At 35.1% G+C, this 24,251-nt stretch overlaps 1 protein-coding gene across 6 annotated transcripts in view; it reads right to left on the bottom strand.

Annotated features, from left to right (window-relative positions):
• LOC111047814 (neural cell adhesion molecule 1) overlaps positions 1-24,251 on the bottom strand; it is a 150,044-nt gene that overhangs the window by 64,609 nt on the left and 61,184 nt on the right. For 5 of the 6 annotated variants that reach the window (XM_039426960.1, XM_022333664.2, XM_039426959.1 and 2 more), the window contains exons 3-5: positions 20,566-20,695; positions 2,222-2,427; positions 726-836 (exon numbers count right to left, since the gene is read on the bottom strand). In XM_039426960.1, coding sequence (XP_039282894.1) covers positions 726-836; positions 2,222-2,427; positions 20,566-20,695 — 447 coding nt within the window. Of the gene's footprint in view, positions 1-725; positions 837-2,221; positions 2,428-20,565; positions 20,696-24,251 lie in introns of those variants that run through there. The other variant, XM_039426964.1, reaches the window with a different exon arrangement.

Below are 24,251 nucleotides of genomic sequence, written 5' to 3'. Positions count from 1 at the left end.
CAAGAAATTTTTTTTGAAACTTATGCCTAAACATAAATCTATAAATTGGAGTGAAATTTAACAAATTGGAGTGTAAAATCATGAAATAAAATAGAACAATTTCAACATCTTTGAACAACAGGTAACAGTGGAACCGAATAAACCAAGTGACGACATGCATAACTCTTGATTTGAAATTACGCACAGGAATATAGTAATAGTTTGGTCAATGTAGCATACAGAAAAATCAAGAGATGTCAGTTTTTCAATGAACCTAGAAATACGAATTTGTTCAAAAGATACAGATTTGGAATATTTATCAGACATTCTTTAGATCTTCTCTGGAGAAGAAGTTGTTATGGAACTGAGAGGAGCACCGGAGAGATACGTGGTAGCTTACGCTATATTCTCTATATGGCATCATTTTCCAAAATAACTCCAACCATTTGCGAAAGTTTTGGTTGGCGACTAAGGAAGGATCCATCTTAGCATTTGATTATTGATAATCCTAATTTATGAATCTGTTTCTTCGAATCATTCCAAATAACTAAGTATGATATGATATCTGATATCAGACATCTGAGAATGATATCTAAGAATCTCAAATCCCCAATCGCCCAACACGTCATCTTGTAACTGACTACATCCAATTATCTCCACCAATGATCTCTGACTACAGTCAATGATCTTATTTGAAGTTATTTTGATATTGCAATTCTATTCTCTCTAGAAATTATTCTACTCACCTCCAGTCACATGACAAGATAGCTGCATGTCGTATCCTTCAAGGAACGGCCCAGCTACCCCCGCTACTTCATCTCCTCGCCCATCCAGAATTATCGGTGTGTCAGGGGGCACTGTAAAAAGGGTTACATGAGAAACAGAGTTAACAGAGAAACAGTTCATCAACAATGATGTCGGATTGTAGCCACGTTTCAAAAAAAAACTTTAAGATCTAGAGTTGGAGTTTAGACTTTAATTTATTGACTGGAAATAAATTGAAGAGCTTGTCAAAAATAGTCAGCTAGTGAATACAGGATCAGTTATAATTGTTTTTTTTTTTCAAATAACGCATAGTAGTATGTGCATGTGCAATATGAATACTGTGTGATAAAGAATGTTGAAAGAAGTCGCGTATGCAAAATGTTTGTATAACAAAGCCAATTTTCGTCTTCTAGCATGGAAGGGGCAGGATAGGCAACCATCTTTTCATCTCTGCCTCTACATAGACTACTTTTTTCTAGGGTGATGCCCATATGAGCTCTAGGCTTGTCCGTGGGTAATGAGGCTCATAATAATAAGAGATGAGGGGACCTTCAGTTTTGGGTGGGTTCCGAACCAGTCGCATGTGATTTTTCAACTCATGAATCGTATTCAGAGGAGTTGCCTTTAACGGGAGTACAAGGTGCTTGGTTCTTAACTCATAAGCGATAGCTTATCAGCGGAAACACTGAGACAAACCGCTATCCTCATTAGTCCTTCAATCTATACTACTCAACCATAACAAACTTACAGTGCTGGACATTGCAGCTTTCCTCTTAGCAGACATCATTCTCGACAGTTTTGCATAGAGTGATAGAGTGAGAGTATTGGTTGGATGAGGCGCATTTTTGTCGAATTTCAGCCACGTAATAATATACTAACCCATCTTGTTGCGATCAATTCATCCTATCTCTTGATTGAATTCGTATTAGCAAGTTGAATATTCTCATGGTAGAATTTGATTGGATGATTTTCTATTCTGAGACTGGCATTGGTAAATCAAGAACTTTCAAGGTGTGTTGAAATTTTCAAATGAATACTGAATTCTGTGCACAACCTTAGCTATTCGAGATAAATTCCCATCACCATATTATTAAAGCATCATATCAGAAAAAAAATTGAATAAAAAAATAATTTATTATTATTTTTAAATTATTAAAATAAATAATTTGGGACAAATTATGTGTCAGTGGAGGACGTTTGTTTGATTCTTTATAATATTATTGTACACATAACAGCTCCCAACACATTCCTAGTAGTATACATTCCAAAGAAACTCATTCACGGATCTTGTTCCGCATTATTCCACATCTGCCCTTGCCATTTCGGATTAATTTTGATTTTTTAGCCTACATCTGTTCACATTCCACATTTTCCATTATATCTCACATTTTATATTCCTGATCCCAAGTGAATTTTATTTATGTCAAGTGAATTTGATTTATGTCTGTGAACAGAACATGCTGTGAACCGAACTTACCGACAAGCGTGAGATTGACTTTGTAGTTGCGCGTGGGTGAGTTGAAGAAGTCGACACGGCACCTGAACACACCCTCGTCGTGTGACGTGACGCGTGATATCCTAAGGCGCGCGCCGCCGTGCGTCAGGAAGTAACTGCGGGCTCCCAGCTCATTGCTGATTGCCATGTGCGTCGCAGAGTCCAGGCCGCCCACTCTGTTATCTAAACTGAAAGCAAAACGACAACGATTATAGGACGAGTATGATATCCATCTATGCACTCCCCATCTTAATTTTTGAGAAACAACACTAACAATCATTATTTGCTATCAATTATATCAATACAGACCATTCAACCATCGTTTACAGCATCAAGTGGATCACACTTCACACTGTAGTTTGGAATTATTTGTGGACACTGGAACACAATATTATGGATCGCAGTAATTATGTTCCAAGAAGCTCGATTATTGTCATATGTTACCTTGTTATTCTGAACACCCCATCTAGATTGATTTAATGATGATCATCATCATGACTTTAATGATAGTGGATAGTAAAACCATAATTCAACGAAATAATAATACCTTATTCATGAAGTCCTTATATTAGAAGTATTGACCTGCTTAATTTGTTTTCTCGATTGTTTTTCTCAAAGAAGACGAAAAGAAGTGAGAATTAGGGTAAACGCAGGATGAGGGAGAAAAGATTTTGTCCAACTTCATTTGGATCAGATCGGATGAGGAGGGAGGAGAGTTTAGAAGGAGACGGAGAATGAGAAATGGAAAAATGGGAAGAAGGAAAAGAAGGTTTATCACTCCTCCTCATAAACCTCCTCCACCGCATTCCTGGGAGAATAAGGAGAAGTATCAGGGAGTTGAGTAGAAGGCGAATATACGAAGACGAAGAAAGAGTAAGAAAAGAAATCAGAACCAGAAGAAAAATGAGAAGAAGGAGTGGCTTGTAATGACGTGCTGCCACTTTCCAACAACATATTATTATTTCTTCCATTTACGAATTTCTATCATTGTTATTGTCGCTCTCATTAATAATCGAAAATGATGAAAGTTGATAGGCAGAATGAGCGCCTTGTCATACAGTTTAACTCCTTCAAAGTTGAAATTTCATTCATTTCGTGTTTTGCTGAAAGAATGCAATTTGAGAAAAAAAATGTCGGACAGTTTCTCTGCCTATACGCGGCCTGAACATGCAAAATAAAATTATTTTTACAATCTATAGAGTTTTTTTATTGGTTGTTTGAATCCAACGTGTAGGTGAGCAATAGAATTATTTAGCTCGAGAGGAAAGGAATGCAATGCTGAGTCCCCTTGAGTGCATAGTCAAGTACGTAGTAGCTATTGACACGACTGTCTGGGAAAGCAATTTTGAAGTTTGGTGTGTGTCTGGTCAATGTACCCTCAAAGAGTGCACTCACTAACTATTTGTCTTATTACTATGTGAAGTACTGTCACTATCTCCACACACGCGAATCGATTCTACTTTTAATACAGTTTTGTTCCTGATAATCCAACACAATTCTTCTTATCATACTATTGTCTTTGATCCGTTATTATATAAATAAATAATAGAATAAATTAAAATAAGAAATAAACAATAATAAAAATATGATTATTCTTTTTTATTTGTCTTTCCTCGCATTCCATTCTGCGTGATGAATTCTCAAATGATTTTCGATTTGATTAGCGCTAGCTTACTTGTCTTTTCTCTCTATTTTTCTGTCACATTTGATTTTGTTTTTTCTCTGGTACTCCATCATGACGTGATTTATCCAATTATGGTATCATGAAAACGTCATTTTACGTTTCATATAACGAAATTGTATACGTCACTTATTATGTATCATTTTTACGGAAATAAATATACTATTATTATTTCTGTTGCATTGTCTTTCAATTAGGTTGTAAACAAATATGAATTTGAATAAGGTATCAAATTCATGGAAGGAGAACTCATCAATTATTAGTAAGGGCGCAAAATTAGTAACTGCGTCATTCCGTGGTCATTTTTGAGTAACAACCGTGGTAGATTTCTAAATTTCTTTGTAAGGTCTAGCATAATAAGGAACGTGATGATGATAAGAGTCAAAATCACAGGCAAAGACCTCGAAAAAAAAGATGGCTCCAAAATTTCTAGGGCTTTGCTATATCGCTTGTATTTCAATAACCGTTTAAGATATTCAATCGTTTCTTGAACGAAAATATTTTAATGGACTTCTTCTACAAATTTTGTTCTATAAAATTTCCATCTAAAACACATATTTCATTAGTGTTATAACCTCCAAAAGCCCAAAAAAGGTGTTTCCATTTTCGTCAAATTTCTTCTCATTCTATCTTTTTTTGTGCTAGAAATTTCAAATCTATAAAATTAAGATCGCTTCTTCAGCTTTAAAATGATATATCCTCATGCGCTGTACGTCAACAAATGTGTTCTGCAGCGCCCTCTAAAGAAAACCCTACATGATTTCTGGTGCGTTTTTCCATAGGCATGAGGTAGCAAGGACTATAAAATTGATTTTCCATGACTACTTCAAGATGAATGACTACTTGAAAATGATAAATGATAGAAAATAATAGAGACTACAGTATGAGATGATATTTAAACTTTTGAATATCATATTTGAATAATAATTGTCTCTAGCTAATATACAAAGATGATGACTGATTGGGTACCCCTTCTAGTCGTGACCCTGGGTCCCAGGGACCCGGGCAATTTCTGTTTTAGCTATGAATTTGCTTCCGTTTGTTTACTGTCCATTGTGACCCATGTAAATTCATGTCAGTAGACACTTAAACTTGATGCAGAGTGTTAGTGTTTACTATTCACTACCCTAAAAATGCAAAGTTTTATAAATTTATTTTTTTACTTATAATAAAGATCGATTTCTGCTCTACATAAGTGCTCGTTGCGTTCATCAATAACCCTTGGACATATTAGAATCATAGAATAACATTATATCTATATCTCACTTTACAGACCTATGTTTTTGAAATTCTCGGCCGAGCGGCTACCGAAGAACGGGAAGATGATTATGATTCAAGATCATTTTGTGATAAAATGATTTAGCATCTATAGTTACCAGCTGTAATGAACAGATAAATTGTGTACTGATAATTGTGGTATTAATACGGTAGTTTGGACTTGAAGTTTAGTTGATTGGTACCAGCTGTAGATGATGATTAAGCTTTGCATCGCTTATTCAATTATGTAAGCTGAGTTGCCTTGTTTGCCCCGGCTTTGGCGCATCTTATCCACACAGAACATTTAGTGGACTGCAATTTTGACAAGTTTGGTGCTCAAACAATAGATCTCAATAAATTCAATTAATAGTCCGGCAAACCGACTTATTCGCTGTGAAGCTACTCGGACTATTGGACTGTTCAGTATTCAGGTGAGCTCTGCTGTGATCCTTTTGCACAGAATCCCGCTTTGCATGTTTCATATTGTTGTAGTTACCTCACACCAAATTACATTGGCCAACAACGGTGCAATCTGTTTTTGATTTTTAAGAAATAGTTCCATCGAGTCTAGTCAAGTTATTTGGTATACTGGCAGATTCACTCAATGTATCCAGAGATGAGAGAATTGAATGAGTGAAGTGTGATCTAAGAGCCGAATTCTTATTATTTTAAATACTGAAATGTGTATGCTCTTTAATGCATTTCAAGATTGCTGAGTCTCAATCATGAGTTATAAATACGTCGGATGAGCTCATAAATATAAAAAAACGTATAGGTTCTATGATACATATCGTAAAAAGCCTAGCAAAATATTGTTTTGCAGCAGTCATGAGTCTTGATTCCTACGTTTTAGACTCTTTTAAAATACATCAATTCTCACTCTTCCACATTATACAGGACTACACTTCACCTATAGTATATGAAAAATTTCAATAATTATTCATGATTTCTCATTGGAATATTCATTATATTTTCTTGATTGATAATAGCTACAAAAATAAACACAACCAATCAAAATAATTCTCCAATTTCAAATCATTGATTCATTCATAAGGCAAATCACGGTATAGGATAATATACTCCAATACTCTTTTCTTAGACACCATGAAACGAAGTATATGATTCTGAAAAAAACAATGTAAGTTCCCATAAAAATGCACACTTGAATCAACGGACTCCCTTTGGGTCTTTATCTTGAAAGCACACTATGTACCACATTAATCAACACTTGAACAGTAAATTAGCAGTAGTTCAACGTTCATTATCCAAGTGACATAATTCAATTAAAAGATAATAAGTGAGTAACTGATGTTAAGTGAATTCAATTAACGGTTTCGCAGGCATGAAGATAATCTTGATGTCTGTTGATTACGTTTTTGGCTGTGAGCGTGGAGTTTGTGAGACTGGAACGCCATGAGACTGAAAAAATGTTGAACTTCACTCGACGCACGCAGGTAGCTCAAGTCCCAAGACATAATGAAACACGCAACAGAGCTGGCGCAGCTTCATACAAAAAGCCGACACAAGCGCTTCAGTCAAGATTACCTTGCTGGAGGTCCGTTATGCTACAAAAATACATTGTGGACGTACATTGTACACGCAACATAGTATTTCTTCTCAGTACAGAACAATTTTTCAACACTGGTAGCCTATTCGTCGCTACTAGGTTTTGTATTCGAATAATAATAATGTCGTTATCATGCAACAAATAGTATATGAACATGACATTTACATGTGGTTAACATGATACTCCAAGGGAGAGACATGTAGTCGTACATATTTATTCATGATGATGTAACTAATGACTGTTTCAATCATTTTTATGATCGTAGTGAGCGAGTACAAAGGCACTTCGAGCTTGTACTTACATTTTTATTTTCAGACTGAACAAAACATGAATAATCAAAGTTACTCAAACCAATACAGTTTTGTGTTCGAAATACAGATATTCATTTATATCATATCCCATACACAAGAACACAACTATATTCCAAACGAATTCGAATTTGAAAATAGCGAAAATAAAATAGATAATGCATTCACTTCTAACTCCTAAAACATTTCTTCATACAAAGTACGTTATCGGAATGGAAAAGAACAATAAATTATTGATTCTCTCCATACCTTATAAGGTTTATAATGATGTTTATATGATTGATTATTATGATCTCACTTCAAAGTCCATTCACATGAATTATCATGAGCTTATAGTCCAGTCAATATAGACATAAAAAAGGGGGTGTGCTTGCTATTTATATTGTAGTTCTGATTTTTCAATATATCATTTGGGTACATAAGAGAAGTCCAGAACCAATTTCTTCATGCAAAATTTCCTTGTGCTAGATACAGAATGGCCCAAAAACCTCGTATTTTCGGATCATTTTCCAGTTTTCAGCTATTTATGCCAAATCTCGTAATCGGACAGAAAAATTTGCTCCTGTCGTTTTTCTAGATTATGAAATTCTGAATAAAATGAGATAATTCGGAACTCTCTATCTCTAATGAGTACCGAGTTATGATTTTTCAAATATGAGTAAAATTTGGAGAAAAAATCAATTTTGATGAATTTCAGAATTGATCAACAATATCTTCCGATTGTCACCATTTAGATGTACGAGTTTTTGTGCTCTACAATCTGAGATCATGTAGAGCGCTCTATCTTATGAAGATATCCAGGTACACCTGACAACAATGCTCCTTGTATTGTGAAAAACACCTAATTTTCAGCTTCAACCTTCATCACCATCCACATTGTATTTTTTTCAACAATTAAAACTCACTTTAGGAACATTTTTTTTCATGAATCGTTCACAGCAGATGAAAGGGTAAATTCTATTGTACATTTCAAAATCAAGTAATGATTTTTATAATAAGGGGTTACCGAGATACATAGCTTTGAATATAGAAATTGGCCATTTTTTTGGTATTGGAATATGGGCTTAAGCACACTCAACAATACATTTTCCATTTTTCGACAGAATTTGACCTATGATGCATTATTTTGGACCGCCTTGACGAGAGGAGAAGAATGAAGTGTAGTACGATAAAATCTGAGCATTGTGTCAAAAGTTATGTGTTTGAAATTTTGATCCTTGAGGTGTCCTTAATCGCGCCTCTCCACTAGGAAATACTAAAATGAAGTGCATCTAACGGGTTATTCTCATAGAACTTAATATCATGAACTTATGTCATTGTGTGAAATATCAATGTGAGGAAAATGTAGTTGGTGATAATGGTTGAAGCTGAAAATTAGGTGTTTTTCACAATACAAGGAGCATTGTTTTCAGGTGTGCCTGGAAATCTTTATAAGATAGAGCGCTCTACCTGATCCCAGATTGTAGAGCACAAGAATTTGCCCGGAGGGATTTTGAATTAAACATCCAAATGGTGACAATCGGAAGATATTGTTGATCAAAAACTGAAATTCATCAAAATTGATTTTTCTTTTCAAATTCCACTCATTTTTGAAAAATCATAACTCAGTACTCATTGGAGATAGAGAGTTCCGAATGATCTCATTCTATTCAGAATTTTATAATCTGAAATAAAGGCAAGAGCAAATTTTCCGGTCCGATCACGTGATTTGGCATAAATAGCTGAAAACTGGTAAATGAGCCGAAAATACGAGGTTTTTGGGCCACCCTGTATCTAGCACAAGGAAATTTTGCATGAAGAAATTGGTTCTGGACTTCTCTTATGTACCCAAATGATATATTAAAAAATCAGAACTACAATATGAATTGCATGCACCAATGTATATTGTGACTGGACTATTATTGAACCGCATTAGGAATTTCGCAAATAATGAAATTGTATGTCACTAGTTGAGAAAATTATGTTTAAGAATAATAATTCACTAGAATTAATTTCCCCAGAAAATCAACCATTAGTTCTTTAGTGCTAGAAGGGCTCATTACATCTCATTCCATATCATTCTGACAGTTCCTTCTTCAATCAATTAATTTTCGACTAATCATCGGAAGCGCTGTTTGGATCGAAGCTTTTTGATTATCTCTGATGTTGTGATTGAGATTCGAAATAACTTGATAACTTTGAAGTAATTTAAAGAAGATTGATGTCTACCATCTTCCAATAGCCGACATTATTAATTCAATGATTGGTTGTAGTAACAGGAAATCTGTAGAAAATCTGAAAGTTTATTGCACGTGTACCAGCCTTGTGTCAACAGAGGGTGATATTTCAATCCACAAATTCAGTTGCTGTCTGAGTAATTAAGGAAGTTGTCTGAGGAGTTTGTATCGCTCGACCCTGGAAGCAAAGCGATTTATGCGCGATTATTGTCGCTCGTTCCAAACTGAATGTAAGAGAGAAGAGACCAAGTTTGAGCTTTATTTAGCGTGTGATGCGGCTTATCAACAATATACACCTGAATGGCTCTGTGCCGCCAACAAGAGTCTTTCCTGGCGTATATTTGAAACTAGCTCTTATTCTCCTCCATTTCCCCCCCCCTCAACTACACGGAAGCTCCTTGGAGGGAGTAGAAGCACCCAGCTGCCGTCTTTTCTTGGCGAGTTCAATTCCTCTGAATTTTGCAGAAGGAACTTCAGATAAGTCAACTTGTAATCGCTGGGCTATATTTGTGTTCCAACTCGAGGCAAACTGTTTTCCTTGTAGGGATATCTTCGTTGTTTGACTAAGACCATTATAATGTAGTCCAATATTCTCCCTTGTTGTATTCCAATCCCAACCTCTTTGTATATTTATCTATTGATTATAAAACACATAATCATGAAATGATTGGAAATGAAAAAACAGGTTTATAGCCCTTACTATTCCATTCCCGAATTTTCATTGCAAATTAGTCCGAAAAGAGGTCATGATTCTTCAGCACAAACTTATTCATTTTGTAAGTGAATATGCTGCTCTAGGATCCCCGGATAATTCACAAATTCATAGGGAATTGCTTTAATTCCAAGAAAATGAAAGAGAACCAGGAATTACTATTCTATCCATTATCCATTTCATCTCCTGTTTGAGCTCGGAATATTCTTGGTAAATATTTATGAACTTTTCTTATGATGGAGCGTAATTCAGTTACACACTTCGTATTTGAATTCCAAGAAGTAAACTGGATAAACTGGATGGTCTTTAATTTCATCGTTGACAGAATCTTCGTATCCAGCTCTCCAAAGTTCTTGGAACGGTGTTCTACTCGTTAATTCTGAAATCTCAGACTTTACATAAATCATTCCTGCTGAATATTCTTCCATAAAACTCTCCTTCCAGTTGTGAGAGAATTTCCAATAATTCACTAAGTTATTGAAAATCTCATATATTTTTTTCAATAACTTAGTGAATTATTGGAAATTCTCTCACAACTGGAAGGAGAGTTTTATGGAAGAATATTCAGCAGAAATGATTTATGTAAAGTCTGAGATTTCAGAATTAACGAGTAGAACACCGTTCCAAGAACTTTGGAGAGCTGGATACGAAGATTCTGTCAACGATGAAATTAAAGATCATCCAGTTTATCCAGTTTACTTCTTGGAATTCAAATACGAAGTGTGTAACTGAATTACGCTCCATCATAAGAAAAGTTCATAAATATTTACCAAGAATATTCCGAGCTCAAACAGGAGATGAAATGGATAATGGATAGAATAGTAATTCCTGGTTCTCTTTCATTTTCTTGGAATAAAAGCAATTCCCTATGAATTTGTGAATTATCCGGGGATCCTAGAGCAGCATATTCACTTTACAAAATGAATAAGTTTGTGCTGAAGAATCATGACCTCTTTTCGGACTAATTTGCAATGAAAATTCGGGAATGGAATAGTAAGGGCTATAAACCTGTTTTTTCATTTCCAATCATTTCATGATTATGTGTTTATAATCAATAGATAAATATACAAAGAGGTTGGGATTGGAATACAACAAGGGAGAATATTGGACTACATTATAATGGTCTTAGTCAAACAACGAAGATATCCCTACAAGGAAAACAGTTTGCCTCGAGTTGGAACACAAATATAGCCCAGCGATTACAAGTTGACTTATCTGAAGTTCCTTCTGCAAAATTCAGAGGAATTGAACTCGCCAAGAAAAGACGGCAGCTGGGTGCTTCTACTCCCTCCAAGGAGCTTCCGTGTAGTTGAGGGGGGGGAAATGGAGGAGAATAAGAGCTAGTTTCAAATATACGCCAGGAAAGACTCTTGTTGGCGGCACAGAGCCATTCAGGTGTATATTGTTGATAAGCCGCATCACACGCTAAATAAAGCTCAAACTTGGTCTCTTCTCTCTTACATTCAGTTTGGAACGAGCGACAATAATCGCGCATAAATCGCTTTGCTTCCAGGGTCGAGCGATACAAACTCCTCAGACAACTTCCTTAATTACTCAGACAGCAACTGAATTTGTGGATTGAAATATCACCCTCTGTTGACACAAGGCTGGTACACGTGCAATAAACTTTCAGATTTTCTACAGATTTCCTGTTACTACAACCAATCATTGAATTAATAATGTCGGCTATTGGAAGATGGTAGACATCAATCTTCTTTGAATTACTTCAAAGTTATCAAGTTATTTCGAATCTCAATCACAACATCAGAGATAATCAAAAGCTTCGATCCAAACAGCGCTCTAATCATCGGAAGCGCTGTTTGGATCGAAGCTTTTGATTATCTCTGATGTTGTGATTGAGATTCGAAATAACTTGATAACTTTGAAGTAATTCAAAGAAGATTGATGTCTACCATCTTCCAATAGCCGACATTATTAATTCAATGATTGGTTGTAGTAACAGGAAATCTGTAGAAAATCTGAAAGTTTATTGCACGTGTACCAGCCTTGTGTCAACAGAGGGTGATATTTCAATCCACAAATTCAGTTGCTGTCTGAGTAATTAAGGAAGTTGTCTGAGGAGTTTGTATCGCTCGACCCTGGAAGCAAAGCGATTTATGCGCGATTATTGTCGCTCGTTCCAAACTGAATGTAAGAGAGAAGAGACCAAGTTTGAGCTTTATTTAGCGTGTGATGCGGCTTATCAACAATATACACCTGAATGGCTCTGTGCCGCCAACAAGAGTCTTTCCTGGCGTATATTTGAAACTAGCTCTTATTCTCCTCCATTTCCCCCCCCCTCAACTACACGGAAGCTCCTTGGAGGGAGTAGAAGCACCCAGCTGCCGTCTTTTCTTGGCGAGTTCAATTCCTCTGAATTTTGCAGAAGGAACTTCAGATAAGTCAACTTGTAATCGCTGGGCTATATTTGTGTTCCAACTCGAGGCAAACTGTTTTCCTTGTAGGGATATCTTCGTTGTTTGACTAAGACCATTATAATGTAGTCTTCTTCTTCTTCTTCTTCTTCTTCTTCTTCTCTTCTTCTTTTTCTTCTTCTTCTTCTTTTTCTTCTTCTTCTCTTTTCTTCTTCTTCTTCTTCATCTCACATACTATATGATTTGTTTAGCTTTCAGTTGTAGTGTATGATTCTATTGGTTCATTAATTATTGATGTGAAGTGATATATAGCCATCCATGTTGGGCGACATTCTTATGTGAAATGGTATTTTTTATATAACAGTGTAGCTGTTAATATCCCTAGCTTGCAATTAATAAATTTGCAAAAAGTTAAGGCCGTCCGGCTCGCAAATATACTGGGGTCAGACCACAGCTCTAGCTCAGTTGTAGATGCATGAATACTCTCAATGTAATGAACCACCATGGGTTTCAATAAATGATGATTAACAATTCTTACAGCTCCTCTCTTGAAGATATTGAAGATTATAAATAAGGAAGTCAAAAAGATAGTTAGTGACTGATTATCAGTAACCATATATTCAATCGGGAATAATGAAAATCAACTATTGTTTTTCCAGTTGATCCTTAAAACGCTTGTCATGAATACAGGTATGCACTAATTTAACCATTCGAAATTCCTTGAGACTTACAACGCCAGTTCTTGAAGTTCTCTGGATCCTTATATGATATATTGTAGACTTATTAATACAAATATTAGTAATATTGTGCTGGCTGAATAGTACTACTATCATCAAAGGATAATAAGTAATAAGTGCTCAGAATAAGATCAATATTAATTGATTCACTAATTATATATGCTGCAGAATAAGAATGCTTGGTACCAAGACAGCTCGAACTGTATATCACGAGATAAATTAGGAAAATAATAAAACTTCTAGAATATTGTATGCTGACATAAAACACAAAATATATTCCCATAAAATAACATAGACAAAAATATTTCTTGATAAATATAATTTTCTTTGAATAAATGAATTCTCTAATATTTTAATAACTATCACAGGAGTTGTTAGCATTCACAATATTGTGAGCTGTAAAAATATCTATTCATTTATTAATACTGAGATGTGGAACTTCAGGTTGAATCAGAATTTAACAAATTGGAACCTGTTCAGTACATAGATTCGATAGAACATACTTTTAACCAATGAACAATAATAATCAATAAGAAATAATAATTTTTATAATCTCAGGGTAACATATGTGGATTCGTGCCATGCATGGAAATAAGCTTCCTATAGTATTGAATATATTTCTGTAGATTGCTCTAGTTCCATATACCTAATAGGTCGACACATTGCGAATGTTTTAAACTTGAATGAAATTTATATAGCGTTTTACATAATTTCCCAATTCACTGATAAAGGCCTGCTAATGAGCTCATTAGGATAATTCGCACTCACTATAATGATGTTCTGAAGTTCTTGTAGAATAATTGATTATCTCCAATAATTAATGAGTCAGATCCTTTCGACTCTGCAGGGCTCGTGTATGGTCCAGATTACATATAAGTTTCTATCAGTACTAATGATACATTTACGGGAATAAATTACAGTTAAGAACTCTTAAATAGCACTGAGTTCACAAATAGTCAAACATTACTACACTTATATAACATTTAAAAAAGAGACTGGATTGAGGCTTTAAAAATGATTGAAAAGAGACCCTATCTCCCTATGCTGCCATATTGGTCGAGTTCACAAACCAGAGAGAAGAAGTTCTCAGAAAATTCTCATCTCTTCCTCTAACAATTTGTAAGCCTTCTTCTGATTGGCTTTCTAGTCTTAGTAAAACGTGATGTAATTGGTTTCTTAAGATTCAGGGTTTCTCCAACTTTGTTATACAAAGATAAATAAAAATTTATACATAAATAACTTATATGATAGCCTTTGAGCATTCCAATAAATAAATCTCAATATGTGATACTACAATGCGGTATACATTCAATTTTTTTATGTGAGCTTTGTATACTCTTGGTTTTCATACTTTTTCAGATTTCAATAAATATTCGAACAACATAGTAACCGTTTTTTTTCGTTACATAAACCTTCTTTAACATATAATATTTACAATTATCCGAGTAAAATATAATTTAATTCATAATGGTTGATTGAGCAATCAGCTGATTTATTCGATATTAATTCAATAAATTGTCGATTGATCTAAGATCGATTGATGTATTAAATCAAAACAAAGGATTCTAACCTCAAATTGTACAAGCAATCCCCTTTTTTTTCTATAATCTGCCAATAATAAACAAAGCCACTTTATAATTTTATTTTTCCCAAAGAATTCTCATTACTGCTTAATTACAATTTTGCATGGTTCTCTTATCGCTTTATAGATAATACGACTACTCCTTATTATGAATAAGATTCGATTTTATTGGAGTGATACCTTGACTAGGCTATCTGTTCTTTCAATTTCACAATTCTATTAAAGATTAGTTGGTTTCTTCGAAATTATTTTATGGGGTCACAACACATCGTCATATTGAATAGAAAAATTGTTCCATGCGCGTAAAACTCCAAGTACTTCACGTACTAAAAACTCATTATCTAATTTCTGTCTATGATCAGCTGATTGTTAGTTTCAGCCATGCAGTGATAATCATCCTAGTCACAGGATTCTGTGTTCAACACTAGTTGAAATGACATAGCTTCCGTAGCCGTCTGTGATCATGATCAAATGAATCTATCCAATTCTTAAACCTCTCAAATCTACTGAGAGTATAAATTTGGATTTGAATTCCCTGTAATTTTTTGAGGAAATCAACCGATCTACTTTTGTATGAATTAAATCTAGTGATTTCTTGAATTGATATTGAATAGCGAATCTAGTGCTGGTGGCTCTGTTTCCATGATCAATAAGCCTTTATAATTATGTGAACTGGTAGATAAAGATTTACCACATCACAGATCTCAAGTTGTAAAATGTTTTTAGGTTTTCATGGAACGTATTCAATGCAAACTTAATATGATAATAGTGATTCAAAACTATTAATATTCGGATTCAAACAATTATGTTCAATAGAATCAAAGTTTGAATAAGTATGAAAATGTACAGCATTTTCAATCAAGTCCTTGAGCCACTTGTAATTCTTCAGTTACTGAATTTGTGGCTCTGCGGTCAGATGTTGAGTCATTTCAACTGGAGAACTAACGTCAAACACTACAGAAGGGACGCGAATACCAATAGTGAATGAATAAGAGAAGACTCAGCATCAGTAGCAGCAATCTTAGTGTCGAATTTTAAGAGAGAGATGTTGGAGAAGTGGCTGAATCAGCAAGGCAAGAAGACAAGTTGAACATCGTTTGCTGAAGCGTAATGAAGCTAACGAGGTATATTAATTATTCAAGTTTATATTGAACTTAGCAACTCAACACTGTGTACAGCTCGAGCGGCTCAGCCTACATTGAACGGACTACGGGAGAGCTTCTCCAGCGCTAAGATTAAGTCCTCTTCTAACAGAAGTTGGCGTTTTGTTTCAATCTCGAGAGCACAGCACAGACTTTCGCATTTCCACCGAAATAGCTGATCGTATTTCGCGCAGAGTGGTTTCGAATATCATAACTTTGTTAAAGTAACCACCGCTCGATTCGCTGTAACAAATTGCACTCTAAAACTGCTGCACCTCCATAAATACTGTCGGATTGTATCTTTGAAGCTGTGCTCCAGCTATGGTGGTCCACTAGGAAATATCCCTTCTATTCTGTATTAGAGCAATCAAGTTTGAGAAAATTGTATTATAAGTGAATTTTTTCTTGTCATTGAGCAACAATTCTTCTATTGCCTATTACTTGATAATAGTGTCTTCGATTCTGTAATTTTCTTGTTCAATTGAAACTGGCCGGGTTCGTCTAGTCACTAGAATGGACTCTAGTGGTAAGAAGCAATACAAACTTCAGTCAGCTGACACCGCCTGGGTTTGTGGGTTTGTATCTCGCTGATGACATTGGCGTTATCGTCGATTCACAAACGAACTTCCATTACCCACGCACGAGCAGAAAGCTCATGTGGGCATCATCTGCAGTAAAACATAGTGCACATCATTGTCCAACTTTTCCAAGTCATAAAATAATGAAAACTTCACCCAGTTCTCTTCTAGAACCCAATGAACTCATCATTGTATATTCCAGCATACTTGCGTTTCATTATGATAAGCTAATTTCATTTTATGATATCGACCACTGTACTTGTATCATATTATACTATTATGATATTGAATATAGCATAAGGCATACATTCGCGCCCATGTATCAAATTGGAATTATTGTTTTACTTATGACACTATTCGTCATAATTTTGATCAGTACCCAACCACACATGCACCACATTCACATTATCTTATTCAGGTGGCAATGCCATCAACTATTATTAATGATAATATTGGAGGTATCTCCAATTCGAGAAATGAATTAATCAATAGTTCGAGAATGACAGAATAGCCATTAATGTTCTACTCGATAAGAATTTAAGGATAATTCTGGCCGCAGGAAAGGTGCACCGTACCAAAACGCCCTCTCAATTAATACAAAGATCTTCAGATTGATGGAAGAGATGTTGGGCCCAAAGGTGGTCCTCACCTAGAGTAGAGGTCGATGTCAGACATCAGGGGTTGGGTTCCAGGTGGTGAGGAGGTCCAGAGGGATCTTGGATGCTGGGTCAGGTGTAAGGAGGATGAGGAGATGGAGAGAAAGGTGGAGGAGGTGGATTTGAGGAAGGAGGGGTTGGCCACGGTCCAACTCACCATTCAAAACGTTCACCCTCCAATTTATCAGCCGATAATTCTTCTGTTCCACTTTGGGAAATGAACCGACTACACACACTGCTGAGGCCGCCTTTGCTTCCCTGGTCTACCAGCTGCAGCACTGTCTCTGCCCAATATCGACCATGGCGGCCAATTCTACATTCGACTCACTTGCCTCATATCACCTCACCTCACATTATAATTCATCTTGCCTCGCTAGCGGCTCCAACATTCGTTACACTAGTTTCCACTTCCGCTACTGAATACATTCGCGCCCATGTATCAAATTGGAATTATTGTTTTACTTATGCTATTGTTTTTACTCATAACTTACTTTATTCATTCTTTTCAGATTGATTTCTACAATTTTGCAGGTTTGATGCCAAGTGTGATCGGACTCCCCGTACTTGTATTCACCGTTTTGTCACGAATAGAGTTCCCAATTTCAAATGATCGTGATATGTATATGTTGACTTTGAATTTACTGGTTCCATTCGTTCATGACAAAGTAGCAGGATCAATAATTATTACACATTGGATATTTCAGTAACAGCTCAATAGAGCTGAACATGACAATCGTTATTGGAAATCTAGAGAAATTGAGACGTATTAGACCTTGTTCTTATTCCAATATCCTGTTCGTCTTGAACAATTCCTCATTAAATCAGGAAGCTACCTGTTTATGTTATTTTGAAAAGTTTCACCTCTCAATACACACCTCACAGTAGGTGTTTCAGTGAGGTGAGAATCATTTTATTACATTTTGTAACGTATCGGAAATTATGCTTTCACAATTTCGAAACATTAAAAAAAACAATTAATATGTATCACCATTTGTAACCAATGTTGTAATTTTTTCGTAAATATTGGGTGCTCCACCACTTCCCAGATGGAACGAAGAGTTACAAAGGAGATACATAGCTGAAGATGATAGAGCAGATATTTTAAAGGAATAAAAAGATGAAATCATTTTAAGAAATACAACATTTTTTGGTTTACAAAATTTAAAAAGAAAATTATTTCAAAATATAAAAGTTATATAAATTAGGCTATGAAAAAAGGTAAACAAATTATTATCGAACAAGTCTTAATTATCTTTTATAAAAATGAGTTTCTATTTATTTCAATTTGATCAAATTTTAAAACTATATAGGTATTTAATATTTTGAGGATTTTCGTTTTGGTTAGATTTCTCTACATTTTATTTATTATTTTCAAATTCCTATAAAAAAAAAAACATGACAATATAACTAATAAATTGATGAATAATTGATTGAGTACAATACCAATCACCTTTATGATGACCATCTCGTCAGCTTTGGCTGGAAGGTGAGGTCTAGAGGAAGGTCCAGGTCCTGGCCAGTCAGAGTCTTTGGGTGTTCGGAGGAGCGGCACAAAAGAGACCAACTTGAAAAAGTGGGAAAAGTGGGAAAATCTAATATGAAAATGCCGGCTGGTGGGGAGACTGGAAAGTTCCACCACTCTGAAGCTCTGCGATTTTTCATTCAGTCAGCGCCATTTGGCTTTCTAGTGATCCTGATTTTACTATTGAAAATTAAATATGAAAATAAATTTAAATTTCAATGTGCTTGAGGAGCTATCAAATCCCATGTTTTATTATAATCTACACGACTCATGCCAAAATCCAGTTTGTGCAAGTGACAGATAAATGAAAATCCCCGTTTTCTTATAGTGAAGGCTCTTCGAGCTCATCTTGGATTTTATGATAAAAATGAGAGTTATGTTTCCGCTCAAAAAATTTCTTCATAGATTCAGTTCAACAGATGCTCATTTATCTTCTTTTTTGAGGTATATTCATCCAGCAATAGGAATAAAAGACCGAGAATAATAGACCCATTCTCAATAATTTCTCTCATTATCTTGGAATAGGACAAATTCTAGTAATTAATTCAGGAACTAAAAAAAAGACAACGATATAAGAGTTATTCCTATTTTGTTAAATCGAAGTCATCAAACAAGAATCAATTAATCTGTTATGACTAGTTAAAATAATTTGAATTCACCACTAAGAGGGAGATCAATGATGTAAGAGAGGAATGAAGTGAGAGTGGGACCAGCTTTTCTCAGATGTCACAGTTACAGAGTCAGCTCAAATAAACTGTAGTTGGAAGACTTGTGTTGCCGTCTCAATTAGAATTGAATCTTCCTACAATCCCTTTGATTCCATGTGATTGATCTATTTCTGTATGTAAGCAGCAAGGACCCAAGCAGGCATTCGTAATAAACCTGTAGTTGCCAGTAGGAGTTTCCATAATATACTACATAGCAGATGTTCCTTTCTGAAGTTGGAACAGTGGAGGTCGTATGAGTGACTTCCGGCCCACTTGTCAGTTGATTTCCACGTTCCTAGCAGCAACAGCATTCTAACTTGGCTTGCATTCAAAGTTTATTACAACTCGTAATATTGAATCTATTCTAGTAGCCGCGCTCGACTTCGCATCATAAACGTCTCTCATCTCATCGCCAGTTCATTGAACACGCAGCTTTCTCTCTACTACAAACTCACTCAAATTTCAAGGATACGTCCTCCGTTTCAAAGCTCAAGTTCACATGGTTTCATAATTTATTTCTGTTTCCGTTTTTATAGTAGTATTTTATCATCTCTGTATTATTATCTCATTTCTATACTGATTCATTCTTGGCCTGAATAGCCTGTTTTGGTGGATAAGAATCACTACTTGGAGTGGATAAACTATTATCTTCATTATCATAGTCTCATTCATCATCAATCAGACTATTGGAAGTGCAAGAATTGAAGCCTGAACTCCTTGGCCATAATCCATTTTAATTTTGTTCAAAAAATCTATCGAGTTGAATGAAATATCCAAGTTGTCCTCAAAATGTCACTTTTATTAATTATTAGCATCACCATTAGGGTATTTTCTTCTCTCCTGTAGAATTTCTCCTCATCATTATTACATCACCTAATTAGAGTCTGACTATTCTATAGACTTAAATCGATAAGGATATTTTTTATGAAAGTAAGAACCATTGGTTCTGCCTTCTATATTAGTCAACGGATATATTGAAGATTTATTGTAGAGTTACACGTTAATTTTTCATGAGAGTTTTCTATTGCTGATATTGTAATGAATTTTTTGATGAATATGAGGTGAATATATATGATCTGTAAATTATGGATAAATTATGATAACCGGATTGAGTATTCAACTACTTCAGTTCATTATTGAAATTCTCACAATTTTCATTCCACGAATATATAATTTTCAAACAGAATTGGAGATAAAACAGTGGAGCAAAATATAAATTATCGTGGAACTAGTTTATTATGAAAATGTCAAATATCTTATCATTATGATAATCATTCTAAGCTCACCTATACAGTGGAATTCCAGTTGAATCTTTGAACCAGAGCACCATGTTCAAATGATCACCGGCAGGAGCGCTCACATCGCACGGCAACTCTGCGTCTTGACCCTCGGCTGCCCAAATCGTTATTGTACTCACTATAACAAAAGAAAACAGAATACCTCAATATCAGCACCAGTCGAATGTAAAAGTAAGTTTGGAATGGGGGTTAAATTTTTGTGGTGTCAAATAATTGAATTGGGATTCAAAATTACGTATATCGAATGTGTCTGGGCTGCATAATTCATCAATTATTCCATTATCTATGTTAATGTTCATTTTCGAACTTTCATAAATTCAATAGCTATGTTTTCTCCTCTCTCAAAACCATCCATGATTTTACAGTTAGACATTCTTCAATTCGAATACTTTTCAAAGAATATTATGAACATAGGATAGAGATGTGACAAGAACTCATCAAGGTGTTAATCACAAACTTTGTCTGCATTTGATAACAATATTATTATTCCCACTCCCTTAAAACTTCTCCAGTTACACATTGCTCTCCCTAACATCGAAAGATTTATATTATTGCAAGATCAACTGTGAATCTGTTATCACTCATCAATCTTCTCCCACCTAAATCATTGTGAATTGTTTACTGCATCATATTTCGTGGTCGAATAATCGCTAGTTGTAAGCGAGAGCTGCTCACAAGTGAGTAAGGTGTCAGCAGCTACCATATTACGGAAGGAACAGATTTCATGAACCACCCCACATCAACAGATGCTGTCAACGAAATTAAATCTAATGATACAATACTGTAATTAAACGGGTGCAGCGGGTGCTGGCATCTAGCGGTAGCAGAATGCAATATGTCTGCGTTTGATTTAATCAGCGGTTGACGTAGAGTTCTGTTCAATTCAGTGCCCATCCGTTTTCATTGACACAAGCTCCTGCGTCAAGCTGCAACATTTATTGTAAATAATGATTAAGGTGAAAGAAAGGTGCAGCATACTGTGATATAAAGTTGCCCCTAAATTGTAACATATTATATAATAATAATTATGGTGTATTTGAAGGAAATTGAACTAATTTGCGCAACACATTTGTTGATGTACAGCGCATGAAAATATCAAATCAAATCAATTTTTATTCATTGATATCACATACATGACAAATTCCATTATACAAATGATATTACAGATCATTGAATATAATACTGTTTGCTTAAGAAAAATCTTATCAGTTATATATAGTTTTAAAGCTGAAGAAACGAACTAAATTTCATTGTTTTGAAATTCATCTGTATCTCTTGCACAAAAAAGTTATAATGAAAAGATATTATTTTTAATTTAGAAAAACATTTTTTGGGTTTTTCAAGGTTATAACTAATAAAATATGTGTTTTAGAGGAAACTTTTGTAGAGGAAGACTTTCAGAATTATTTCTGTTCAAAAAACGGTTGAATATCTTGAACGGTTATTGAAATACAAGCGATATAGCAAAATCCTAAAAATTTTGGTGGCCATCTTGTTTCAGAGATGTTTGCCTCTGATTTCGACTTATCGTCATCACAATCCTCATTATGCTAGACCTAACGAAGTAATTGAGACATCTTCCACGGCTGTTACCCAAAAATGACCGCGGAATGACATTTGCGCCCGGACTACTGTGTAAAATTTAAAAAAGTTCGGTGGTTGAATGAGTACGTAGTACAAAATTGAACGTGTAATCCTCTTCGTGGGACACGGTGTATAATCTTAAGCTTTTTCCCTAGAACAGAATTCTACATAAATGGATTACTTATGATTTCCATCTTCTTTTTTTGTGTAGTTGAGAAGTTGATATTGTGGTAATTATTCATATTGAATGAAAAAGACTAAGAATTGTCTAAGACTAAGAAATTTATTGATAATTAGAAAGACCGGTTTCGGTTATTACACCATTGTCAATCTCTGATAAACTAAAACTAAATACAAGAGAAGCAGAATTTATACTAGTAGGCGAGTACTGCTATTGGTCGAGGGCATGAACGCCTGCCATTAGCCTAGCTAGACAGTCTCCTCCCCCTCAACGGTGTGACAAAATGGCGGCTTAAGCAACAGAATCGCCATGATAATAAAATTTATCTTCAGTACAAAATAAGAACCAAGAAAACAAGTGTGAAAGATAATAAAACAAATATGTAAATATTTGAATTTCATAATAGTTACTATTGGTATTATATTGGACTTCCACTAAGTGAATGTGGAACAATAGAGTTTACTGATTCGCGAAAGATTCAAATAAAGTTTCATACATCTCTCATTTTTCTTACATTTCGAAAGCACTTTATGGTTTGGAACATGACTGTATTATCAATATCAAGTCTCACTTTCTTATTCCAATTTTACTGTTCACATTTGACAAAATTGAATAACTTGTGTCAAATAGAGGAGATGATGGTGAAAGGCGAAGCAGAAGTTTAGGATGATTTGAATATTTTCGGTTGCCTCAGCAATTGGCTACTGTTGGACGGAGCATGGACGATTAGGACGTTGAGCTGCAGACTGGCAGAGAAACTATGCAGAGTGCAACTTTTCAGCGGGATTCGATTAGAACAGAAGCGCACTAAACTCGGGGCAGGTCGGCCAGCGGTCTGGCACTGTACAATGGAAACCGGCCTAATCAGTTCTGAAAGGTACAAGTAAGTACAACTACAGGGTGGCAAAGGGGTGGAGACGGATGCACGGATCCGTGGTGCATAGCTGGAGCGAGGCTTGAGCACGTCTGCTACTCACAGAGAGGCCCTCAGCCCTCCTATCCGAAACTCCGCAGTATCACTCTTCACCCTTCCCACTTGTGGCTGCTTCCCCTCCTCGTTCCTCGAAACAATCGGACAACTGGCTGCCATGATGCTCAATCCAATCTCACACCATTCCAACTAACTGTTCCTCTAATTTGATTGCTTTAGCAAATGCTATCCCTCTCCGCTCAATACAGCTCACTACCACAAATTAAGGTGTTGAAACAACTGAAATTCATCTCTTCTCAGATACTTGTCATAGTGTATTTGCCTAGAGCAAATGTTTGGTTACATTACTTTATTGTTTTTTGAAAGAGTGTTTTATGATAACTCTGTGGCTGAAATTTCCAGCAATTCAACATATAGAACTCAATATTCATTTTATGTTTTCACAACTAATAATATCGAGAGATATAGAGAGATAGGATATTCCTCCTATATTTCAACTATACAGGGTGTTTCAGAAGTAGTGTCGAGAATTTTAGGGTATTGTACTGGATGCTAGGAGACTACAAATGTCATATTTGAAGTGTCCAAAACTCAGCGGTTATCCTTATAGCTGCCATTTTGTTTTTTTCACTTAAAAATTTTATCTCAAGAACGAAATGTTGTATTGATCTGAAATTTGGCATGAATATTTATGCTATAAAGACTCAACTATAAAAAATAAAAAAAAAATTTTTCGTTGAAATTTTTCAAAATGGCGGCCATTTTAAATTTTTGATGGCGAATATCTCGAAAACCGTCCATTTTACAGAAAATTTACAAGAGACAAAAAAGTTAGCAAATTTTTTCACAATTCAATGATACCTAATTTATTAAGATTGGTCGAAGAATAACAGAGAAATTTATTTTTTCGTACTGCATGCATGACCACTTTTCACCATTTAAAGATCAATATTAATTTTTTTTATAATTTCATGAAAA

This window comes from Nilaparvata lugens, chromosome 4 (genome assembly GCF_014356525.2).
Source record: "Nilaparvata lugens isolate BPH chromosome 4, ASM1435652v1, whole genome shotgun sequence".
Lineage (NCBI taxonomy): Eukaryota > Metazoa > Arthropoda > Insecta > Hemiptera > Delphacidae > Nilaparvata > Nilaparvata lugens.
The sequence above is the reverse complement of the archived record's forward strand: the minus strand, read 5'-3'. Positions and strand labels throughout refer to the sequence as shown.